Below are 24,328 nucleotides of genomic sequence, written 5' to 3' on the forward strand. Positions count from 1 at the left end.
CCTGATGTGCTCACATGCATAAGAGACAGTTTGATGGGTGCAGCAACAGAAGAACGCGCAAGATTCTGCTCAGTAATCTAGCCTGGAGTATAGAGGCAGGCAAGGCTTCCGAGAGGCAATGACACTAAGCTAAGTCCTCTAAAGACAAGGAGGCTTAGGCGAGCGGAAGATGGGAGGGTGGAAGGCTGGCCCAGGCAGAGGGAGCAGCAGATGTGAAGGGACTGAAGGACGTGAGAGAACGTGCTTGGAACACAGGAGTTGAGGGGAGGGGTAGTAAGACAAAATGAGCCTGGAGAGGTAAGCAGAGCCACAATGCTGTACCCTGAGGGCAGCAGGGAGCCATGAAGGATTTAAGCAAGGGAGTGATAGGCTCAGATCTGCGTGTTAGAAGAAGCAGTCTGAATAAGCTCTGGAGAGCTGCAACACTGTACTCACACTCAACAACAACGTATCCTACACTTAGAAATTTGTTATGAGGATAGATCTCATGTTAAGTACTGGGTTGGCCAAAAAGTTCGTTCCGGTTTTTCCATAACATCTTATGGAAAACCTGTATGAACTTTTTGGCCAACACAGTGTTATCACTACAATTTTAAAAAATGGGTCTGGGGCCTCCCTGGTGGCGCAGTGGTTGAGAGTCCGCCTGCCGATGCAGGGGATACGGGTTCGTGCCCCGGTCTGGGAGGATCCCATATGCCGCGGAGCGGCTGGGCCCGTGAGCCATGGCCGCTGGGCCTGCGCATCCGGAGCCTGTGCTCCGCAACGGGAGAGGCCACAACAGTGAGAGGCCCGCATACCGCAAAAAGAAAAAAGAAAAAAAAAAAAAAAAATGGGTCTGGCCACAGTGTGAAAGGGGGTGTAGGGGAGAGGCCGGAGGTTGGAGGCTGAGGATGGGAATGCTGCAGGCAAAACATGATGAGGGCGGAACCAAGGCAGCCATTGATTTTGCCACCAACACCCTGACAGCATCAGCAGGAGAGATGGGAGGAATGGGCCAGCTCACCCTGAGCTGGGAACCTCCCCCTGATTCAAAGAGGTTCGTGCTCACACACTCCACCTAGTCCCCTTCTTGGACTCACTTATCATCTTTCGAGGCACAGGACCCTGCCATGAGCTCTCAAGTTTCCGGATGGTATGAGCCCTTCGGCATCTTGGCACCCAGGGCGTGGCTGGGTCTTCACCAATGTCCCATACGGAACCCCACCAGCATCTAGATCGCACACATCCCACACAGAGTGAGGGGAAGGGGAGGGTGACACATTCCAGGGTAAGAGGGGCTGTTGGTTATCACTGGTTAGTAATAGCTAAACATCAGATATCTAAAATGGGAAAAGACAGACATACAAGAACTGCCCCAGACCCCTCACTCCCTAAGTGGGGACCACCTACCACCCCTAACTATGAGTGAGAGGCCTCTACCCTCAGTGCAGTGGTGTGTCCTGGCCTCCCCTAGGCCAGGCTGGAGCATTGCCATCTATTCTCCTAGCGCTCCATACTTCCCTTTTTAGCACACTCATCCCTTTTAGAATTACAACTTTAATTTCTGCCTTCCTTGTCGGACTATAACCTCCCCAATGGAGCTTCCCAGAACCGTACCCACCTTGTTCATTGTTCTTCCCTCAGTGCCTAAGAGTCTGGCTCCTAACAGGCCCTCCAGGAGTATTTGTGAGTAGAATCAATAGGACGTACTAACTGAGGGAGAAGAAAGGGTGGAGGAAGATGCATAGATTCAGAGGCCCTGAGAAAGAAAGTGCCCTGCTCAAGTCACAGGAGAGGCCGAATGAAATCACAGTTCCTGCTCGGGACCTCTGCCTCTCAGGGAAGGGCCTCCCCACTGATTATGCTATGCTGGAAAGAGGCTTTGCAACAGACCAGCATTTCCTGAAGTAGTCCATGGAATGCTGGTCTCAAAGTGTTCTCTAATTAAATAAGCTTGGGAAACTCTGGGTTAAACAAAATGAAAAACGTTTCTTCACCACTGAACTTTTCAGAGCCTTTAATATGCTCGTGTGCACGTGATTCCTGGTGAAGGTCACATGCAGTATTCCCCACATCTATTTGACCATGGAATTCTGTCTGTGAAACTTGGTTTGAAACCTTTGGCACCATCCCCCAACTGCTTGCCATAATTATTTATTGAACATGGTACAGCAAGGAAATTTGTTGCAACTTTTGGGGCAGTGCAGGAAAACCCTGTTTCACAAATGAAAATGACTCCAAGCGCCAAGATATAAATGGGATAAAAACAAAACTGTTCTGGTCGGAAGGGGGCCTGGAGATCCCACCTGGCCATTCCTTCACTGCTGTCGTGCTGGGAACTGTAGTGTCCTGCAGAGCCCAGTTTAAAAATCACCGGTACAGAACTCTGAGGACAGGGCTGACATTAGAGACCTGGCTTCTGACACTGGCCTTGCCATGAACTGTTTTACCTTGGGCAGGTCACATGGCCTCGCTGGGCCTTGGTTTCCCCATTGATACAATGAGTCTGGTAGATGGGATGCTTTTTGGAGTCCTGAGCTTTAACCTCTGATATGATGAGGGCTGTGATTCTATGACTGTAAAATTCCAACTCTATGGTTCTATGGTTCTTTGATTCTGAGATTCCATGGCTTAATATTCCAACTCTGGGACTGCCTGTAGCCAGTCTGAGCTGGTGCAGCATACTGGAGCACAGGCTACAGAAAGCAGAATTCATTAACTGCAGTGTGCTGTCCAGGATTGCTAAGTCCCCTGTGGAGGGCATGCCCCATGGAGTACGGAGGGGGTGGGGTGTGGAGGGGAGGGGTGGGTGCCTCAGAAACAGCAGCAGCTCAGTGGGCAGAGCAGGGAGAAGGACCCAGGTCTCCGGACTCCTGCTCTATCTTTAGATCTCCATAGCAACCATCACCAGGGCGCTGCAGCTGAAGGCATGGCTGAGCTGGCTGCCTGCAGGAGGGAGGGGCATTTGCTTTCACGGCTCTTTTGCTGGGGAAAGGACTCTAGGCTGGGCTCTTGAGCCAGGAAAAGGAGACTGAGAGTGAAGCCTTTTGCAGCACAAAAGACCTGGTGCCAAAATAAAGGTAATCTAGGGCCCCACCTTGTTCTGAGACATGGCCAGGTCACAGAACCCACGACCTTCATTGTGTCAGGCTCACGGCACTGGAGGTACATACAGCAAGTGCCTCCTCTAGCCTCTGCTATGGTCATTCCCTAACCAGTGAGCACCTCATCTGAGCCAGCCCTGAGGTCACAAGAGACACACATCTCCGGGGAAAGCGGGCTTTGGCACAGGCATTACAGGGCAGGGCCCAGTGGGAGCCCCTCTCAAACCCTTGAAGCTGAGGAACCAGGAAACCCCCTGCTAGTCCTTCTCCTGCCAACTCCTACCCAGCCAGGACCTGGCTCCCTCCAGGGAGTCCTCCCTGACTCCCGGCCTGATACTCTCCTCCGCAAGGTTCCTACAGCTCCATCTGCCTCCTCTCAGTAGGATGCCTGCTTGAGGGAGTCAGGAACCGCGTGGGGTGGATGAGAAACGGAGGTGCGCAGAGGTAAAGACATTTGTCCCAGGTCACCTGGAAAGTTAGCAGCGGTCCTCCATTCATGTCTTTGGATTCCAGTCTGTGTCCCTTCCTGCGTCCCAGTGCCAGGCCCCTGGCCTGAGCTTTAGAAGGGAGGCCAGGCTTAGAAGAGGAAGTAGGAGTCCTCGGCCAGGCCTGCGCTCAGCAAGTACCCAGCCACGTCCTTGGTAAACTCAGCTGAGCCACAGACCAATGCAAACGGCTTTCTCCGACAGGAGCCAACCAGCTCTTCAATCAGGTCCTGGCCCAGGCGGCCAAAGTGGGTCTTGTCCCGGTAACTCCAGGGTAGCTGCTCTAGGGAGTTCTCCTGGGAGGATGAGAAACAGTGGGGGTGACTACGGGGGGTCCTCAGAGTTCACATGGTCAGCTCCTCTCTGGCCAACAAGGACACTGAGGCAGTGGGGGTGGGAAACCAACCTTCACCCAACCCCACCACGGGCCAGGCACCTCCTCACACTGGGACTCAAATCACCCTCACAGAAGCCTGTGGGTAGGTAGTTATCCTCCACAACAGCTGATGCACAGGGAGGAGGGATGCCTCACGGGGCACACAATGATGCAGGGGCAGCAGCAGGACCAGAACCTGGGGCCCCTGCACCTGTCACTCTGGGGGGAATGTTTTCTCACCATGACTGTGGGTCTCCTAGCATCTTTCCAAGGTTATCCATCACCATCACCCTTGGAGCATAACTTTTGTTCATTTAAGATTTCAATTAGCTTGTTGAGTTAACAAATGTTTACTGAGTGACTCTGTGCCTGGCCCGGTGCTAGGTAATGGGGATACGGCAGCTGCCCTAAACAGACAGGGTTCCTGGCCCCATCTGGCTGTGTGTATCAGAGATCCCGGGCTGCAGTGCCCTAACCAAGAGAAGGGTTTATTTCTCTCACATGAAAAGGCTAGAGGTAGTATTCTGGGGGTGTGCAATGCCCCAGGCGCCTTCTCTTTCTGCCCCTCTAGACTTAGCTTGTGGCTTTCATTCCCAGGGCCACAAAAGAAAATCTCCACTACTTGGAAGAGTATCTTTTAAGTAAACATTTTATTGGAGTATAACATACGTATAAAAATCGTAACGTTTATATAGTTTGGAGAATTTTAACAAAGAGAAGAAACCATGTAACCAGCATCCAAAACAAAACAAAACCTCCAACAGAACAGAACTATCACCTCTGCAGACCCTATTGAGATGAACTTCTGGTTCCTGGGACCAAGCAGCGAGACAGGATGGAGAGAGAGGGTTTGGGGTTGGAATCCAAGCTTTGCCACCATTTTCTGGTGAGGAGCCATGACCTCTCTGAGCTACTGAGATGAGCACAGCGGATGGGGAAGCACTGAGAGGCTCCATGAATGCAGGCCTCGAATCTCAGGCTCACTCACAGAGCTCATCAGACCCCGAGGGCCTCTGAGGACAGTGCTGTGCTGCTGACAGGGGAGACTCTCTGATGATCTGCATCTTCTTGCATGCCCTTCGTGCTCTGACCTGCCCAGTGGGCCCTCGAGGGCAGGAACGAGTAGGGCTCGTTGGCCTTGCCCCTCCTTCCCAATGCCCCCAGGCCAGTTAGGTTCAGTGCAGCTGACCTTGACTGTGCACCCAGAGATGCATGGGGTCTGATTGCTGCTCAAGTGGGGAGGGGACCCATAAACAATGATGATGCAGTGGGGTGGGTGCTAGGAAGCAGAGCCTGGGCCGTGACAGCAGAAACATCTACACCAGCCTGGAGGCTCAGGGCAAGTTCCCAGGATGGGATTACACCTTAGCAGAGAGATGTGAGGGATGAGTGGGTGTTAGGTGAAGAAGTGCGAAAAAGTGTGCCTGGCAGGGGGAACTGTATGAGCAAAGACCCAGGAGCCAGAAAAGCACAGGGCACTTGCGACCACAGGCAGACCAGTGACACCAGAACGCAGCATGCAGCGGGAGTGGGCCAGAAGGCGAGGCCATGGAGGGCTGGCACATAGTCTTGAGAGCGGTGGGGAGCTAGGGAAGGACAGGCAGCAGGGCAGTGATGTGGTCAGAGCTGCCCTTCCGGCTGCAGGATGAAGGACAAATCGTCAAGGAGTGGCTGGAGCAGGGAGACCCTTGATGATGCTGTTGCTATGGCCCAGGCAGCACCCAGAGTGGAGGAAGCACGGACAGGCAGGAGGCACCTCTCACTCCATCATCCCTCACCTTCCCCGGCTATTGACAGCCAGCCCACTCTCCTGCCCAACCCCAGGGCACTGGCCTCATCAAAGCCCCGGCCCAGGGTAGAAGGTCCCCTCTTGCTGGTGAACTTTAACTCTGCCCTCAAGCTCGGGCTCAAATGCCATCTCCTCTGTGAAGCCCTCTCTGCTTGCCTCCAGCACCCTGAACACCCTCCACAGCACCTATCCCTGTGCTGTCTTACACTGACAAGCAATAAGAGCATGGCCTCGCCACCAAGTTGCTGTGTTACCTTGGGCAAGGTTCTTAACCTCTCTGTGTGTCAGTTTCCACATCTATTAAAAGGCCATGATGGCAGTATAAGCCTCCTAAGATTGTGGTGGGGATTAAATGAGTTAGTACACATAAAGTGCTTAGAACAGTCCTAGGCACAGAGAAAGTGCTCGATGAAGGGGAGCCCTTGTCAGCCATCTCTGTGGCTGTCTCCACATATATAGATGAGCACCTGGAGGGCAGTAAGAGGTCATCTTCATTTTTATTTTTATTTATTTATAAAAAAAATTTTCTTTTGGCCGCCCTGTGTGGCATGTGGGATCTTAGTTCCCTGACCAGGCATTGAACCCCCGTCCCCTGCAGTGGAAGCACAGAATCTTAACCACTGGACCGCCAGGGATGTCCCATTTTCGTTTTTAAATCCCTGGCACCTGGCACGTGGTGGGGGAAAGAAAGGCTGGCCGACAGCCAGGGAAATTCTGCCAGGTGCCTGCCTTCCTGCCATCTTCCCCGACCAGCTCTTAGGCAGGGCTGAGCGTGCTCCCGGCAGGAGTGGCCCTTCCCTTGCCCCTCTCCCCTCGGCTGTCCCTTAGCCCTCTGCTTCATCCCTGACCTTGGGCACTGCTGTCGCTGCTAATGTTCACCAAGCACGACCCCCTCGGTGTTCATGCCACTGAGCATTCTGCCCCGTGCACAGGCCTGTGGACTCTGGCCCCTGGGGACCTCAGGACCTCTGGTTTCCTGACACCCTCCCCAACCCAGCCACAACGTCGAGGATCATGTAAGTCTTTAGGGACACTCTAAAGCTGTCTCAAGAGGAAACTGATGACAAGGGTGCTCCAAAGTACAGGGCAATGAGGCTGACCCTGACCAAGAGAATGGAGGGGAGGCACCAGCAGGGAACCTCAACCCAGGGCGTACAGGAAAGAGAAATAAAGCTACAGACTAGGCGAAGGCCAGTGAACAAAGGTAGCTGAGGGCCTGGCTTCAGGTAGGGGCAAGACAGCTCTCCACACTGCGGCCCTGTGGGGAGGGCCCAGAGGGGTGGCTTGAATGAATGGAGGGGATGGGGAACCAGAGGGAAGAGGGCTCAGGAGGCAAAGCCGCTTCCAGCTAGAGTGGCTGTAACTTGGAGGATTTGAAAGCAGCTTTGTTCCCAGGCGGGAACAAAGTGATGTGGAAAAGACCCTAACAAATGCAGTGAACTGGATCCGGTTTACTCCACCAGCCATTGCTGGGGTGAGTGCCTACTCCACGCCTGGTGCTGTGCAAAGCATTGAGAGCGTGGTGATCCAGACACGTGGTCCCTGCCTCAAGGAGCTATCACAGCCAGAGGACGTCTGTGCCTGGCCCACTGATTCTACAACCAGGCCCCCCGCCCATACAACAGAGGATGCCAGAGGGTGGATGGCAGGCAGCAAAGCATGGTGGGTGAGAGCTGGCGCTCTGGAAGCAGACAGCCTCGGGTTCATATCCTGGCTTCACCCTGTCTGGCAGCACGACGCTAGCTCGTGCCTTCACCTCAGAGCGTCAGTTTCCTCATCTGCATAATGAACACGGCAACACCTGCCTTCCTTGCCAGGCACACACTGGGGGCTCCACCAGTGGCAGGAATGACTATTACGGCACAGGGCAGAGAGCCCACAGCATGTCCTCAAGATGGGTGCAGGGGACAGGAGAGTCTCAATCAGGGAAGGAAATCATTCCCCTGGGCTCACCTGGCTGAGTACAAAGAAGGTGCGGACATTCCAGAAACGAGCCTGCTCCCGGAGGAAGGTTTTCAGGTAGATGCCCTCAAAGGTCTTGAAGCAGCCGACCAGGGTGATGAAGGTCTCATCCTCTGCATTGTCTGTGATGCTCTGCAGGATGGGCACCATGGGGGCCAGGCCGGTGCCGGCAGCCAGCATGAGGAGCTCACCATACTAGGGAACAGGACGGTACATGACAGGGGTGGGCTGGGAAGGGGTCTGACCCCAGCCATCCACTATGGGGGCTTTTCTTGGGCTTGCTTGAACTGGATGGCACTGCCCTTCCTGGGTGTCCCACCCATCTGAGTTCGCCTCTCTACCTCCTCCAGAAAACCATCCTTGCCCGTGAAAGGCTACAGCTTATGAGGTCTATGGAACAGAAATCATGGAATCTGGAGGCTGAAAGGGAACATGATGGTGCAGTCATCCTGCAAGTGGCTTGGCTGCCTTCTAAAGCATCCCCACAGGACTCTGCTTACATACTGCTGCTGATAGGTAGTCCACTACCTCCCAAGGAAGTCTGCTCCATTACAGACTGACTCCCCTTGCCAGGGAAGGCTTCCCACCTGACACTGTGCTGACACCTGTTCCCACCAAAGCTTTGCCCTCCCACCCCCATCCCAGCCCTGCCCTCCGGGCTGCTTCCTCTGCCCCAGGGCAACCCTGCAGAGATCGGAGGCCCCTGGCTTGGACCTTGAGCCTGCTCATCTCTAGACTAAATGAGATACTATACCTCAGTGCCTGGCACAGAGAGCCAGGCAATCAAAGTGAGCTCCCAAGAGGCACCTGCTCCATCAGCTCCCCATCACCGAACCTGTTTCCTGGCTCTAGGCCTCTTTAAGATCAGTGCCTAGAAGGTTAGTGCCTGACCCGCACAGTGAGGTATTCACTGACATCTTTCTAGAGATTAGGCCTCTGTGCGCAGTCTGAGTGTCCACCAGCTTTAGTGACAGCCACTGCACACCACACTACTGCATGGAATGCTTCCTGGACTATCAGGAGTCGGGCAGATCTGCAGGTAAACCCCCAGTCATGCGATCTGGGCATGTTCTTTCACCTCTCTGAGCCTTGGGTTCTTCACTGGTAAAAAAATAACAGCACCTCCCCAGAATAGCACCTATCTCAGAACTGTCATGAGGATTAAAGAGATGACATAAAGTACCTGGTATGGGACTTCCCTGGTGGTGCAGTGGTTAAGAATCTGCCTTCCAGTGCAAGGGACACAGGTTCGATCCCTGGTCCAGGAGGATCCCACATGTCACGGAGCAACTAAGCCCGTGCGCCACAACTACTGAGCCTGTGCTCTAGAGCCCACAAGCCACAACTACTGAGCCCGCATGCCGCAACTACTGAAGCCCGTGCACCCAGAGCCCATGCTCTGCAACAAGAGAAGCCACTGCACTGCAACGAAGAGTAGCCCCCGCTCACTGCAACTAGAGAGAAAGCCCACGTGCAGCAATAAAGACCCAACGCAGCCAAAAAACCCGACTACATAAAATAAAATTCTAAAATAAAATTAAAAAAATAATCAAGTGCCTGGTATGGAGCCTGGGGCTTAATACAATTAGATTCCTTCCCTCACTGAGCCCTACTGCTAGCCCATCATCCGGTCCTGTGTTCATGCTCTCCCAGCCTCCCAGTCGCGGGGTGTGCCGTGCTCCCCCTTTCTCCCATCACTGCTCAGGCTCTCCTCTGGGGAGCCCTCCCTGAGCCAGGGGCAGGTGAGGGGTCCTTCTTGTGTTCCCACAGCCCTCTGTGCATCCCTCTTCACACTTGTCACACTGTGTTGTTGTCATTTATCTGTGCACCTGTCTCCCCATCAGACTGTGAGCTTCTGGAGGACAGGACTCATCTGACCCATCTCTGAGCCCCCAGGGTCCAGCACTGGCCTGGCCCTGGGTGAATACCTGTGAAAGTCTGTGGAACGAATGCAAGACAGATTCTAATGTGTCAGTCTCAGGCTGACGCGATCCATCTGCATTGAAGATGGCTGCAGAGTGGCAAGCCTGGGCTGCATCCCAGCATCCTCACAGGAGCAGAGCCAAGCCTTAGCCACAGTTTCAGCGGCCAAGTGTTCATGTGTGACACACCATGTCTCTTCCCTCATGGCCGGGCCCTACACCCTCCCAGACAGGAAGTGCAGGGCTTTCCAGTGGGGTCTGTGGATGCCAAGGTAGTAAGACTGGTATGTCCAGGAAGATGGCCTGCAGGTATTCTTTATTTCTTTTTTTAGCTTTTTTCTTTATTTTTTTTATTAAAAAAATTTTTTTTTGCCTGTACCAGGCAGCTTGTGGAACTTCCCCGACCAGGGATCGAACCTGTGCCCCCTGCAGTGGAAGTGCAGAGTCTTAACCACTGGACCACCAGGGAAGTCTCTTTTAGCTTCTTTATATCTGCTGAAATTTTTTTTGGTAATGAATAGGTACTGCATTTGTAGTACGGAAAATACCAATAAAAGCTATTTTTAAATTAAACAAAAAGAATGGACCCACAGACATAGAAAACAAACTTATGGTTACCACAGGGGAAGGGAGAGGAGGGATAAATTAGGAGTTTGGGATTAATATATATACACTACCATATATAAAATAGATAACAAGGACCTGCTGTATAGCACAGGGAACTATACTCAATACTTCGTAATAACCTATAAGGGAAAAGTATCTGAAATAGAATAGATGTATGTGTGTGTCTGTGTGTGTGTGTGTGTGTGTGTGTATACACACACATATATATGTCTGTATAAATGAATCACTTTGCTGTACACTTGAAACTAACACAACATTGTAAATCAACTGTACTTCAATTAAACAAAAAAGAACGGAGAGGAAAAATGATTCATTCTTTTCCATTTGTTTTTGTTTTGCTTTGTTTTCCTAATTATAAAGGTAATAGGTACTCATTATGGATAATTTGGAAAACATAATGAAGAAAATAGAAATCACCCATAATTCCACTACCCAGAGCTGCTAACATTTTATTGCTTTTTTTTAAAAGATATTTTTTCTGGGGACTTCCCTGGTGGTCCAGTGGTTAAGACTCTGCACTTCCACTGCAGGGGGCCTGGGTTCAATCCCTGGTCGGGGAACTAAGATCCTGCATGCCATGCGGTGTGGCCAGAAAAAAAAAAAAAAAAAAGAAAGAAAGAAAAGGAATTCTTTAAAAATATATATAGTTTTTCTGTGCAATTTAACTTAGTTTCCTAACGTTGTATATTCAGTTTACCTAGTGTTTGTCACTTGATCTTACAGCTTAAGCATTAACATCATTTATAAACATAATTTTAAAATCCAAGATAATAGTCTATCACATATCTGTAACCCAGTGTACTTAACTGTTCTGTTGCTGGATGTTCAGTTGTCTCCAATTTCTTGCTATTATAAATAAAGCTGCAATGAACACGTGCAAGAGGCAGCATTTAGGATTCTTTCCATAGGACAGACTTCAGAAGTGGAAGCACTGGGTCAAGGGTGTGAAGATTCCTAAGACTCCCGGTGCATATTGTCAAACTGCTTTCCAGATATGCACCAACTGATGAGAAATTACTGATTCTTCCTGGGAATGTCAGGGGAGGATGTGAACATGCCGTGAAGATGAGGGGAAGAGCCTTTGGGTTGGGAAGCAGGGGGTTCCCAAGCAGTGAGCCACAGGGTATATTTAGGGAGTGGTCTCATAGTCTTGTAAATGGAATGTGAAACTGGAAAGATATCTGAGAGTCAGATGGCATAAGGGCCCTAAATACCTAGCTCACAGTCTGAATTCTTCCAAGCAATGGGCAGGCAAGGATGGTTCTGGAACACGGGCAGGCAGTTTTGTTTCTTAGCGCCTATTCCCATCTCCTCCCATGTCCAACCCCAAGGATACTCTTGGGATTAGGTTTGGGCTCAAGAAGAATGGCACAGTGAGATTCTATGACCTGAAACATGAGAACCACATTCCTGGAAGCTAAGCTGGGAGGGGTCTCCTGAGGACTCAGTGCGGGCACTGACCTGGTTTGGTTTATAGAAGAAGCCTCCGAAAGGTCCTCGCCAGAAAGCCATGTCTCCTGCTTTCCAGGACTCCACATACTGGGACATCAGCCCTGTCTGGTAGCACTGGGAGGAAACGAAGGGAGACCTCATTAAGACAGGCACATGTTGTCAATACAAACCACATCAGCCTCGAAAGTGGAGCCCTTCCTGCACTCCCAGTGCTTTACACGTGTTGTCTCATTTAACCCTAATTATCCATGAAGTTGGTACTGTCGTTCCCCGTTTTCAGATGAGGCCAAGAAGCTTACACAGAAGGTAAACGGTAAGACTGGGATGAGAATCCGTAAGACCTGTGGCCTTAACTACAGAGGTCTCAAACTAAGCAACTACAATGGCCATGTGGGTAAGGTAACTGAGTGAAGAACTGGGTATGAGATGACTGATGGCAACTAACAGTCTCAGCGTCAGGGAGACAAGAGCGAGCGGTGGGGACTACAATAAATTGGTGAGTGAATACTCTTTCTAAAGGAGGAAACCACTCTGCAAATGCCAGTACACAGTCCGTGGGGCCAGCGATGCCAGATCTTCTGATTCTCTAAGAGGAGCAGGAAATCCATATTTTTGTGAAAATTTTCCCATTTTTGAAATGTTGGCAATTAATTCAAAATTTTAAAACACTGTGCAGGCCAAGACCAAATATATTTTTGGGCTAGAGTCCGCCTCATTTGCAATCTCTGCATATCCCTGTACTGTCTTCTGGCTGGATGAAAAAAGTGAAGATTGTGGAGGGGATTCCTCCATGGGGGAAGTGCACACTGCCCTGACTCTGTGTCAGACACCGTGCTGGGGCTGCAGGGGAGACAGCTGGACCTTAAGCTCCATGGAGGCAGCCAGTGCCTGAATCATGGAAAGGACTTAAACATCTGAATGAATGAATGAATGAATGAATCCAGATTCAGGCCCTCCCTCTAAGGAGCTCACAATCTGAGAGGGACCTAAGTCTCAGACATATACAAGGTAGAGACTACCTAACCCCCCGTGAGAAGGATGAAGTGCTAGGAGAGCCCTGAGGAAGTGCAGTCACTTCCAATGGAGTGGGATCGAGGACAGCTTCCTGGAGGGGGAAGCGAAGCTGGACCTTGAAGACTGGGTAGACTCAAACTCACTGGGGATGCGGGAAGGAGGGCAGAGAGAATTCTGGGCATCAGGTGTGGTATGGTCAGGGGTAAGACAGCCCAGGAAGGGTGTCTGGAGAAATTATAACCAGGCTTGAAGGAGAGACTGGGCTTTGGTCACCAGACATGCTTTTAAGCACCCACAGCTACTTCTGGTACCATCCCTGCCTTCCTTGGGCACCACATGCATAAAGCAAGGGAAGTCTTCCGCTTACCTGAAGAGGTCTGGGGAGGAGGCTACAGTTTTTCTCCTAAGTTGCTGGAGGCTACATTTCAGCGCACACCTTGTTTTGTGGCCCCAGTCTCGGGGAGGCACAGCCCCAGGGGTGGCCTTAGTGGCCCTATGGCACAGATAGCACTCAAGGAGAAAGGAAGGACTTTTCTGTGCCTCTGGCACCCACACGGAGCCTGGCACAGAGTAAATGCTCAATACACACTTGTTAAACAGAACTGACACTGAACTTGTTCTTCCACTTGAGATCATATTACCCTAGGGACCTTGGGACAATGACATCATCTCTCTGGGCTTCAGTTTCTTCATCTGTAAAGTGGGGAGAATATGATCTACTCTGCAGGGTGATTATGAGGTTGAAATGAGATAATTAAAATAAAGAGCTAGAAGCAGTACCTGGTGCCCAGAAGGTGCCAGAGAAATGAGAGCTCCTCCTTCCCATCTTCACGGGAGGGTAAACCTTACAAAACCCGCCTGCCTTCCCAATTTGCAAAGACATTTCCAGATCTTCCCAGCCAGCGGCTTAGGGATAATTAAGCATCTCTCTAAAGAGAGGCTTTCCGGTAAATGAAGGAGAAAATCAGCCTTGCAGCTGGGACAGATCCAGCTGCCCTGAAGAACTGTCTCCAGGCTTATCCTTTCAATAGAAACACACCCAGACAAGCAGCTTGGGGAAGCAGGCCATTTGGAGAGGATTTGTGGAATCTCCCAGACAAACAGTTGCGTGGAAAAGGGATCCCATCCAAGCTTATGTGTGAGGGAATAAATACTCCAGCTCTGAAGGCAGGCGGGGATGGTTGGGAGCCAGAGACGGTGCTGGGGACCAGGAGTCAGAAGGCCAGGGTTCACCTACCAGCTGTACTTCTTACTACCTGGGGAGCCTCAGGCCCTCCTGGAGCCTCAGTTTGCTTATCAGTGAAATGAGGATAATTCCTGTCCTACAAGGGAGACAAAGAATGTGAAAACTATTCCTAAATATAGGTGTTCCCTAGGATTCCATTTGGGAAATGATCTAGAGCTATGTATTAGGCTGACCCATATGAAACTGCTGTTTCTGTAAGTCAAAAATGTTAGCATGTCAGCAATGTCATGTAGTTCAACCTCATTATTTTTGCACGTAATTGGAACTTCATGACGTCTTATACATTTGTTGCCTATTCCTTGGGTCTCTGGGATATTTTGCATCCAGCCCACTTTGTTCATCTCACCTCTGCCAATTTCCCCACCCATCTCGGCTGCCCCTACAAGCAACTCTCCTCCCGCCATTCAGACTGGGTACAGTTCCCAGAAGACCCTGCTCTATTTCACCCCTCCCTGCCTTCGGTTATCCGTCCCCCTGGAATGCCACTGCTAACTTGTATTCCTTCCTCAAGGCCCAACTCAAACGCCCCGACCCCTGCCAACCCACCTGCGAGATGATTTCAGGTTACTTTGGCCCCCAAGGTCCTCCATGTCCCATCTTTTGCCTACAAAAGTGTTCCAGGACAAATGACTAACAGTTCCCCAAATCATGCCTCCTTTGCCGCTGGACGTGCTGATACAGCACTCAGAGCTTCCTTCCCACTCCTGAGCTTAAACATAGAGCTCAGACACACAGCTTCCTCTGGGAAGCCCAGCTCACCTTCCCTGCAGCCCCAGCTGCCCTGAGTTGGGTTGGGGCCTCCTGTCACAGCATCTACCACCTTGTACTGTCCCAGTCTGGCCCCTGCCTGAGGGCGGGCGCCGTGTCTGACTCTCCCTGGACACCCATGCCCAGCACACAGTAGGTGCACATGACTTGGTTCCCCTTTTCCTGGCTCAGTGCTTACGCTCCATCAATAGGGAAGAAGGTGAGGAGGAACAGCTTTACTTTTCTCAGTCCAAGCCCGTTTTTCATAAAAGCTATCAGGAACATGCCCTCTGTTGGTGGACCAGTAGCCTCCTTTCCCCAGGAAAGGAGGAGATGAGAAAAGGCCTCTTTCATTGTCCTTGCTCTTCCCTCAAGCCAGCCTCCTCCCATGTGAGCGCTGGCTTTTCCCATGTCAGAGGGAAGTGCCCCACCCTGACCAAGCTGGCAAATGGAGGTCCAGTCCACAGCCTCTTAGAGCATCCGTGTGAGTTGGCTCACCTTGATTAAAACTTCAAAGTATCCTTTTGCGTTGGCAGGGCTGATGGGCGTATAGGCTCTCTGAATTTCTAAGCCATCTACTATCCCTCTGGGAAAGAGAAGCACTCAGTCAGGCAGTCAGCCATTCAACAAACCCTTAGAGTACCGAATCTGTGCCAGGCTGGTGAAAGTGAAGGTGGGGGCCCAGTCATCCCCAGTGGTCCTCACTGAGGGGCAGTTAAGATGGAGCAGAAGAAAATAGCACTGGGCTCCCCCCACTGCCACGTGCTGGCTGTGAGACCCCAGGCAGGTCATTTAAACCCTCAGCTGCCCCTTCTGTAAAATGGGGACAACTGTCTATGCCCCTGCTGTGTGGCTCCACAGGGGTCACAGATGAAAAAGTGCTTCAAAAAGTACACTGATGGGCTTCCCTGGTGGCCCAGTGGTTAAGAATCCACCTGCCAATGCAGGGGACACGGGTTCAAGCCCTGGTCTGGGAAGATCCCGCATGCCACGGAGCAACTAAGCCAGTGCACCACAGCTACTGAGCCTGTGCTCTAGAGCCCGCGAGCCACAACTACTGAAGCCCACGCGCCTAGAGCTCATGCTCCACAACAAGAGAAGCCACTGCAATGAGAAGCCCGTGCACTGCCACAAAGAGTGGCCCCTGCTCACTGCAACTAGAGAAAGACTGTGTGCAGCAAAGAAGACCCAATGCAGCCAAAATAAATTAAAAAAAAAAAAAGTACACTGATGATGTGAGCTATTTTAGGACATCACTGGGGGTTTTCCTGACCTCTCCTCGACCACAGAATGATCAAGATAAAAATAACTATATTTAACAAGCGTTTAACATTTATCAAACATGACCGCATGCCAGGAGCATCAGAAGTGAAAGGATCCTCAAAGGTGCCCTAGTCCAAAGCCTGACCCCATGCATGAATCCCCTCCAGTGTTATCAAGAAGGGGGCAGGAGCACAATCATGAGTAATAATAAGAGCAGCCATGTTGTAGTAAATGCCTATGATGCACCAAGCATATTATATGCAGTATCTCATTTATTTCAAACAATAACCAAAATGAGGAAACCAAGGCTTAGAGAAGGGATGTCACCTGCCTGAGGTCACACAGCTAGAATTCACCTGTAGCTCTGTCTGCCTCCAGGTCTGGGTTCCTTACCACTACTCAGAGCTTCCCTGGAGCACCTAAGCACTCCTCTCTTCAGCCCTACTATGTATAAAATTTTCTTCTTTGAGGTATGCAAAGATTAAAAAGGCCTGTCCCAATGTATCAAAAGTTGGGCAGAAATATTCAATAAATGCTTACAGAAAAAACAAGGAAATAACAAACAGAACATATGGCCTGGCTCGGATGCAAAGGGCACTGTGACATTTGCTATGACAGAGGTAAAAGTGACAGGCACTCTCACCTAGGGAACCTCCGAAGACCTTGAGCTCAGAAGGTCTTAAAGGACAAGGAGGCCACTAACAGGTAACGATGGGCAGGAAGTAAAGTAATTCCAGGCAGAGGGAACAGCCTGGGCAAAAGCTTAGAGGCAGGATAATGTAGGGCAAGCCAGGAACTGGCGAGTGGACCTCGGGGCTGGAACAAGGGGCACGTATGGGGGTGGTTGGTGGGGGTGTGGACAAGAACTTGGTGGGCAAGGAGGCTGGGGCCTTGGGTTACAGTGTCACTGGGGAGGCACTGTGGAGTACCAGAAGGGGGCTGAATGAGGAGGGATGTGGTCAGCTGCATGTGTTAGGAATGTCACTGGAGTGACAGAGAGGGGCCAGACTAGAGGCAGGCAGTTCTGGGCATCCCTGACTTATGGATGGAGGGTTGCTTGGGGCTGTGACCTGTCCTGTGGCCCCTCTTGTCCACTGCAACAGTGACCTTTAAGGACCGTCAGCCAGGCCACAGGCCAGAACAAGCTGGGCACAAACACCAGGGGTCAGTGCGAGGCAAGTACTGGCTATACCTTCCGTCTCCTTTGATGGCTCTGCCTCCTCTTGCCAACACCATAAATGCTGGAGTTGCCAGGGTTCGGTCCTACGTCCTTCCCTCTTCCCATGCCCCACATGCTCCCAAATGCCATCCAGGCACAACAATATACCTGGATGATTCCCAGATCCACGTCTGCAGCTCAGATTTCTCTGCTGAGCTTCAGACCCAGAGAGCCAACTGCCTGGCAGTCACCTCCATCTGGAGGTCCCAAAGGGCCTTGTCCCTGTGTAGGTGGAGGTGGGGATCAAGGTGGGAGGAGAGTACAAAAATAAGCTGGAAGGAAGAAGGAAGTTCAGAGGAGTGAAGGCTGTAACTCAGGAGGCGGGCTGTTTGGGTCTGAATCCTTATTAGCTGTGTGATACCGGGCAACTCCCTTATTTTCAACAGCAGTGTCTTCTCTATCAATTGGTGCTAATCATATGAGATTAATACCACAAGCTCTGGAGCCACACTGCTTGCTTTCAAATCCTGGCTCCAACATTTCCTGTGTGATCTTGGGGAAGTTACTAAACCTCTCTGACTTGTTTCCTCTCGGGAATGATAATGGTGTCTACCACACAGGATTTTGTGAGGAATGAATGACTTATACATATGAGCACACAGAACTGTGTCTTGGATACTAAGTGCAAAAAAAGTGTTTGCTGTTACTGTTATTTATTATGAAAATGCATTATCTAGCTCAATTCCAAGAGCCCTCTGAGTCATGTATTACTATGTTTATTTTGAAGATGACACATGGAGGTTTAAGGAAGGTTAAGCAAGTTGCCCTAGGCCACACAGCTAGCAAATGGCAGAGCAGGGCTGCAAAGCCTGGGTCCTCCCACTACCTGAGTGTACCGTAGGATGAGGTGCTGGCCAGGCCGCAAGCCGAGCTGGCTGTTCCCAGGTAATGCAAACCGGACAAGGTAGGTGTCCTTAGTGAGTCTGTCTGTGGCACTGATGCAGAAGGCTAGGAAGGTCTCTGGGCTCAGCTTGGAAGGACAGCTCTGCAACAGGAAAAGATTCAACAGCTAGAAGCCGGAACTCAAGAGACATGCAAGCATCCATGGGCATCCTCCCCGCAAGGAGAGGCTATCAAGGCCAATAAGTTTTCTCTGTAATAGCGTAGTCCCCCCTTACTTCCCTTTCAGGCTCTAAGAATGCCAGAATACTTTACATTGAGCTCACCCTGCTCTAAAGCCTTGTATGGCTCCCCTCAGCCCCAGGATAAAGTGCAAGGTCCTTAACTGGACACTCAAGGGCCCTGTGGATGGGACCCAAGTCTCATTTTATCTCCCAGGCATCAGACACCAGACTTTTCTCTGTACCCCCAAGAATACCTTGCGGCTTCCTACCTGTGAGTCTTTATTTGCTCAAGCTGTGCCCTCTATCCAGAACACTCATCTCCAATGTATGAAAGACCTACCCATCCTTCAAACCTGCTAAAATCCAGATTTGCACAATTTAGAAATTGATGGGACCTAACGGATGATCTAATCCAATATCCTTATTTTATATGTGGGGAAACTGAGGCCTGAAGGTAGTGACTTAGTTGTACAAGGTCACACCATGAGCAGGGACTCAAATTCATGTCTTCCAAGTCTCAGGCCACTGTCCTTAATATTCCACCCCACCTCTACCTCCTCCGGGAAGTCTTCTCTGAATGCCACGACTCACAGATCTCCCTCTCCTGTAAAATGCCCACACCCAATTCACTCCTGGGACCTCCCCTCGCCACCTGCCCCATGCCCCACTCACCAGCTCAAGGCCAGGCTTTGAACCTGGGTCAGTCTGCTTCCATTAAGCCCACTCTTTTCTCTCTGCTGTACAGAGTCAGAGGAAGCTTTCCCGAGCAGGTACACTGCATAGGGTTGAGGCCAGGTGGACACTGCTCCCCCTCACCTGTGTCTCTTCTCTACTCAGCAGGCTCCTGTCCTTGCTGGCTCGGGCTGCCTCCCAACTTGCTAGGTCTCGCTGGTAGAGGTCGAACACGCAGGGTGAGCAGCCACTGCCGCAGCACTGGGAGGGCAAGGGCTCCACTGGCCGAAGCTGCAGCCAGGCTTCCTCATCGTCGTCTTCCTCCCCCTTGTCCATTGTCAGTGGGCCTTGGTCAGGCAGGGGGTGTGGGCAACTGGGTGCTCTTTCCAGAGTAGGCCCAGGCCCTGCTCCCTTGCCAGCCTGGGAGAGGGAAAACATGTGGTTATACTCTGGTCACCTCTATTCTGCTCATTCTCCCTGAAGCCTGCAGGTGCCAAGCTCTGTGTGAGTACTGGGGACAGGGATGAATCAGTCCTGGGATCTGCTGCCTGGTTGGGGAGGGAGGGAGACAGTGATCGGAATGGACAACCATGGTTTCTTGACCTCTTCGTGTGTTCTGAGGAGTGCTGGATTAAGATTACATAGAAAATCTCACTGAATTTTTAAAATATTTTAAATGATGAAGTACAACATTTATGTACAACTTAGTATTTATAAAAGTTATAAATTATAGATAAATAATTATAGATAAATTATAAATAAAAATAAAGAAAAGAACCCTTTCGTAAGCACCACTCACTCAAGTAAAAAGAACCTTGCTGGCATCCCAGAAGCCACACATTTGTGTTCCTTCCTGATCACACCCCCGCTCCCCATTACCACCACCCTGACTTTCGATACAATCATTCCCTTGCTTTTCCTTAGTTGTGCCACCTTTATTTGCAACCCTATCCACTATTTATCAGCTTTGCTTAGTTTCTACCGTTAAACAAAATCATATGAATGCATTCTTCTGTGTCTGGTTTCTTTCACTCACCCCTGTTGGTGAGTCACCTATCAAATTGCTGCATCTCATTGAATCTTTACAACAAGGCCAGTCCTGGAGGTGTCATTTTATGGATGGGAAAACTGGGGTCTGGAGAGGTTTAATAACTTACCCAGGGTGACAAAGGTCCCCAAATGATGGCACTGGGACTTTAACTCTGCTCTGTCTGGTTTCAGAACATATTGTTCCTCAATCACAGGAAAACAGGAGGAGGAGGAAGTCACGATGGTCCAGGTGAGAGGTAATGAGGACCTGGACCAGGGGAGCTTCAGGGAGGACGAGAGGACAGCGTGGTCAATTAGAGAAATCCTGAAGCAGTAATTAACAGGACACAGAGACTGATGCTATGAGGTGAGCAGGTGAGGGGGATAGAGGGGTTGAAGGGACATCCAGGTATCTGGCTTGGATCCATGGGTGGACAGTGGGTCCAAGAGAAGTTGAGTTTTAGGGGAAAGAGGAAGTGGGGAAAATGGTTAAGTTCAGTTTGAGGTACACTGAGTGCCTGTGGGACATCCAAGGGCAAAATCCAGCTGCCAGTTGGATTAAATAGGTCTAGGTACCTGAGTCTGGAGATGGAGCTCTGGGTAACTGACAACAAGGGAGGGAGGAGGGGGTAAAGGAAGAGAACAGGCTGGAGCCTCTGAAGGCCTGCTTGGCTTCCTGCTTCCTGCAGCACTCACTGCACTTGGTCCAGCCCTGGTCACTGCAGGTGCTCAATAAATGCTCTTCCAGTGAATGAATCTCTACCCTACAGCATCTCACACTGTTCAGAAATTACATGTTTATGTGGTTTTCTCTTCTTTTGAGACTGTGAACTCCTTGAGGGCAGAGACCTGTTTTTTATTCATTTTATGAACTAGCACAGTGTACATTTAAAAATACGGATGTTATATGAAAGGAAGGCAAGAAGGAAAGGAGCTTGGTTTCAGGGCCATTAGGTAAACATTGTCTGAAAGAAAGGTCAGGGAGAAAAATTTAAATGGTTATGATTTATTTTGAGATGTTTCTGTGAGGGCAGTTTGGGATTTTTCAAGGTTCTCTGTCTTTATATGTGGAACTATACAGTTTATATAGAAATAGACCTGGTCATCTCACCTGTGAGGAAACTATTCATTGAAAATTCCACAGGCAGGTACTTCCCTGGTGGTCCAGCCGTTAAGACTCTGCGCTCCCAATGCAGGGGGCCCGGGTTCGATCCCTGGTCAGGGAACTAGATCCTGCATGCTGCAACTAAAAGATCCCACATGCCACAACTAAAGATCCCGCACACCGCAATGAAGATCCCACATGCAGCAATGAAGATCCTGCGTGCCGCAACTAAGACCTGGTGCAGTCAAATAAATAAATAAATATTAAAAAAATTCACAGGCAAGTCAAAGTAAAAGAGGGTCTTCTCTCCCTCTTGTCTGAGAACAGAACTTAGGGGAAGCCTGATGTCCCAGAGCATAATTTGATGTAAACATCACTCCTCCAAAAGCTCCAGTCTTGGACTTCCCTGGTGGCGCAGTGGTTAAGAAGCCACCTGCCAATGCAGGGGACACGAGTTTGAGCCCAGGTTGGGGAAGATCCCACATGCCACGGAGCAACTAAGCCCGTTTGCCACAACTACTGAGCCTGCACTCTAGAGCCCGCGAACCACAACTACTGAGCCCACGTGCCGCAACTACTGAAGCCCACGTACCTAGAGCCGGTGCTCCGCAACAAGAGAAGCTACCTCAATGAGAAGCCTGCGCACGGCAGTGAAGAGTAGCCCCCGCTCGCCGCAGTAAGCCCGCGTGCAGCAATGAAGACACAACGCAGCCAAAAATAAATAAATAAATAAATTAAAAAATATAAATAAGTAAAATTAAAAAAATAAAAGCTCCTGTCCTTGATTTCCTCCTATTCATTCCTGCCTCTTAGACACTTACTGGGCAGGGGCTGCTGAATGAGGTACTGGGACACAGAGGTGACTGACACTCATCTCTGTCCTGGAGGAGTCATCCGCTGAACAGATAAGAACAGGGATAAGAATAGATGCACTGCCTCACTCAGTCCTCTCGACTGCTGTACGTAAGTAGGCCATGCTCTTCCTCATTTCACAATGGAGGAAACTGAGGCCAGGAAGCTGGAGTGGTAAAGTTGGTGCACATACCTGGTCTCTTAAGACTCCAGGCTGCTCTTTCACCCTGGATTTCATGCTCTAGAGGGCAGAGGAGAGTGTCTTCATCTCCAATTCCCAGTGCCTGGCACTGGGCTGGCACAGAACAGGGACCTAACTTGCCAAACTGCCACTGAATTTTATGGGCACCCTGGAGCCTCCCAAGGGCAGTAGCTTCATTCGTGCATAAAGTGCTAGAATCAAGGTGTGCGCCAAGCTTGTGGAAAAGCGGAGGAGCAAACCACCACACCTGCTAGAAGACAGTGAAGTCCTGTTTCTTGGTTACCAATCACTTCCCAGGAGCCCTAACCTTTAAGATCTTTCCCACTTTTCCTGCTTTCCACACCCATTTACACTGGAGCTTCCCATGGGCCCAAACAATGTGCTTCCAGTCTCCCCCTACACCATCAATCAGCATACCTCCCACCAGCTCTGATCACAACAGTCCCCTGCTTAGCAAGCTTCAATAGCTCCCCACTGCCTACTAGATACAATCCAATTTCCTTGTGTGGTGCCCAGTGTTCTCCTGATCAGAACTTGTCCAAATTCTCTTACCACTTACTATCATTGGTTTTAGAAGGGTAGTTCCTTTGTGTGCAATAAATCTTTCTCTTATAGAGGAAAGGTTTCTCTTTAGAGGAAAGAAAACCTGGTTCTACTGCTGGCTCTGTGATTTCAGGAAGGCTTAGCAGGTGGAGAACCCGTTGAGGGCAAGCATGGTATCTTATTCTTTCTGTATTCCACCACCATGCACAGGCCTGGCATATGGAAGGCTCAGGTGAGTGGTGAGTACTCAGTTTACATATAAGGTCTGGGAGCCAGGCACAGTGCTAGGTGCTGGGATACAGCAGAGGTTAATAAAACATGGGCTCTACCTTCACAGAGCTTGCAGCCTAGCTTGGTGTCACATCAGTTCAACCCATTTTTCTTGCATGTTATGTACCAGGTTTGTATTAAGAGTGAATGAGATCTGATTCCCTCTATATGCTGACTTCTTACTTCCCAAAGGTTTTTCAGAGATAAAGTGAGGTAAGTGAAGGAGCCCTATTAACTGTAAACTGCTGTACAGTGTGAGGGTTATTTAGCCTTCTTTGCCTTAAATTTACTTTCCCCATGTTTTACTAATCCCACTCTCCCTAGTATTTTGGAAATTAGTAGAGAAGCTGGCCACGTCAGTCATGAATTTTAAAGACCAGGTTCACATCTTCTCTCAGTCTCTACCTTTTCAGTCTAAGAAGCCAGGCCTTGACATGTTGTTGCCTCTGCCTGGATGACTCTCCTCACCCTCAGGCCTTGCTTCAAGGTCACCTGCCCTCAGAGCCCTCCCTGAACCACCCCCTTCTCATTCTCTAGAAGGTACCCTATTTGCTTATTCATCACATTATTATGTATTCATTCATTAAACATATATTTACTATGTGCCAGGCACTGGTCTAGGAGCAGGCTTCACAGCAGTGAAGAAACAAAAACCCTTGCACTCATGGATCTTATATTCCAGTGAGAGCATGATTAAATAAGATCAAAATAGAAAACATGTTATGTTAGTGTTAAATACTGAAGAGAAAAGTAACTGGGGAAAAGGGATATGAAGTGTGGGTGTGTGTTGCAATTGCTATTTATTTACTTTACTTGCTTTCTGTCTGCATCTCCCACTAAACTGTACGCTCTACATCGCACATCTGTTTTATTCACCAGTGTAAACCCGATGCTCAGCAGTGCCTGACACTCAGTGGGCATTTGATAAATACGTGCTGCGCAAGGAGCAAGGTACACCTCCGCCGCTCTGGCCCTGCTTCCAGGAGGCGAAACGCGACATTCCGAGGAAAGGAACTCACTTTGGGCGCTGGGAGGAGGCGTGCAGTGCAGCGCGGTCGGCGTGGTGCAAGGGCCACGCTCAGGCTCCGCGTGAGAAGAGCTGGAGAGGCAAGGACATTTACGGCGTACCCACCGCGCGCCGGGTGCTGAGCGGATGCGCTAGTTTAGGCATTTCTATCGCTATTTTTACAGCAAGTGACTTTAAGTCTCAGAAGGAAGTGCCCTGCCCAAGCTCCAATTGCTCGTAAGCGATCAAGGTTGTCCCGAGTTCAGGCCTGAAGTCCTTAATCTCTTCTCCGAGTCGCCCTCCCCAACACAACCACTCACCTACCCTCCTGCGCTTCCCCGGGGAGGCGGGCAGGGTTCCACCTGTGGGAAATTGCTGACGGCCTGCAGGGTGGGGCAAG

The 24,328-nt window shown here is 50.3% G+C and overlaps 1 protein-coding gene across 6 annotated transcripts; it reads right to left on the minus strand.

Annotated features, from left to right (window-relative positions):
- Positions 1 to 829: 829 nt before the first annotated feature.
- On the minus strand, positions 830 to 24,285 carry CYB5RL (cytochrome b5 reductase like). Of its 6 annotated transcripts, XM_082613665.1 has the most exons (10): positions 23,938 to 23,984; positions 21,648 to 21,722; positions 21,062 to 21,196; positions 20,079 to 20,232; positions 19,066 to 19,341; positions 18,022 to 18,170; positions 15,202 to 15,289; positions 11,706 to 11,810; positions 7,687 to 7,890; positions 830 to 3,864 (listed from the first exon to the last, which is right to left on the minus strand). In XM_082613665.1, exons 5-10 carry the CDS (start codon positions 19,255 to 19,257, stop codon positions 3,661 to 3,663), a joined length of 942 nt encoding a protein of 313 aa, XP_082469791.1. In that variant the 5' UTR covers positions 19,258 to 19,341; positions 20,079 to 20,232; positions 21,062 to 21,196; positions 21,648 to 21,722; positions 23,938 to 23,984; the 3' UTR covers positions 830 to 3,660. The 6 variants fall into 6 exon arrangements, with proteins under 6 accessions (XP_082469791.1, XP_082469792.1, XP_082469790.1 ...); XM_082613666.1 differs by lacking the exons at positions 21,648 to 21,722; positions 23,938 to 23,984 and adding an exon at positions 24,253 to 24,284; XM_082613664.1 differs by lacking the exons at positions 21,648 to 21,722; positions 23,938 to 23,984 and adding an exon at positions 24,249 to 24,277.
- Positions 24,286 to 24,328: the final 43 nt, after the last annotated feature.

The sequence above is a fragment of the Mesoplodon mirus genome (assembly GCF_964341445.2).
Source record: "Mesoplodon mirus genome assembly, chromosome: 3".
Taxonomy (NCBI): Eukaryota; Metazoa; Chordata; class Mammalia; order Artiodactyla; family Ziphiidae; genus Mesoplodon; species Mesoplodon mirus.

Bases quoted from the DNA above. Each gene is read 5' to 3' on its own strand.
- CYB5RL (XM_082613667.1), bottom strand. From the start codon at position 19,257: ATGGACAAGGGGGAGGAAGACGACGATGAGGAAGCCTGGCTGCAGCTT. The intron at 15,290-18,021 runs GTACACTCAGGT...TCTCTTTCCCAG, and splicing joins GGCCAGCACCTCATCCTACG to AGGGATAGTAGATGGCTTAG. The intron at 11,811-15,201 runs GTGAGCCAACTC...GTTTCCTCCCAG, and splicing joins ACTTTGAAGTTTTAATCAAG to TGCTACCAGACAGGGCTGAT.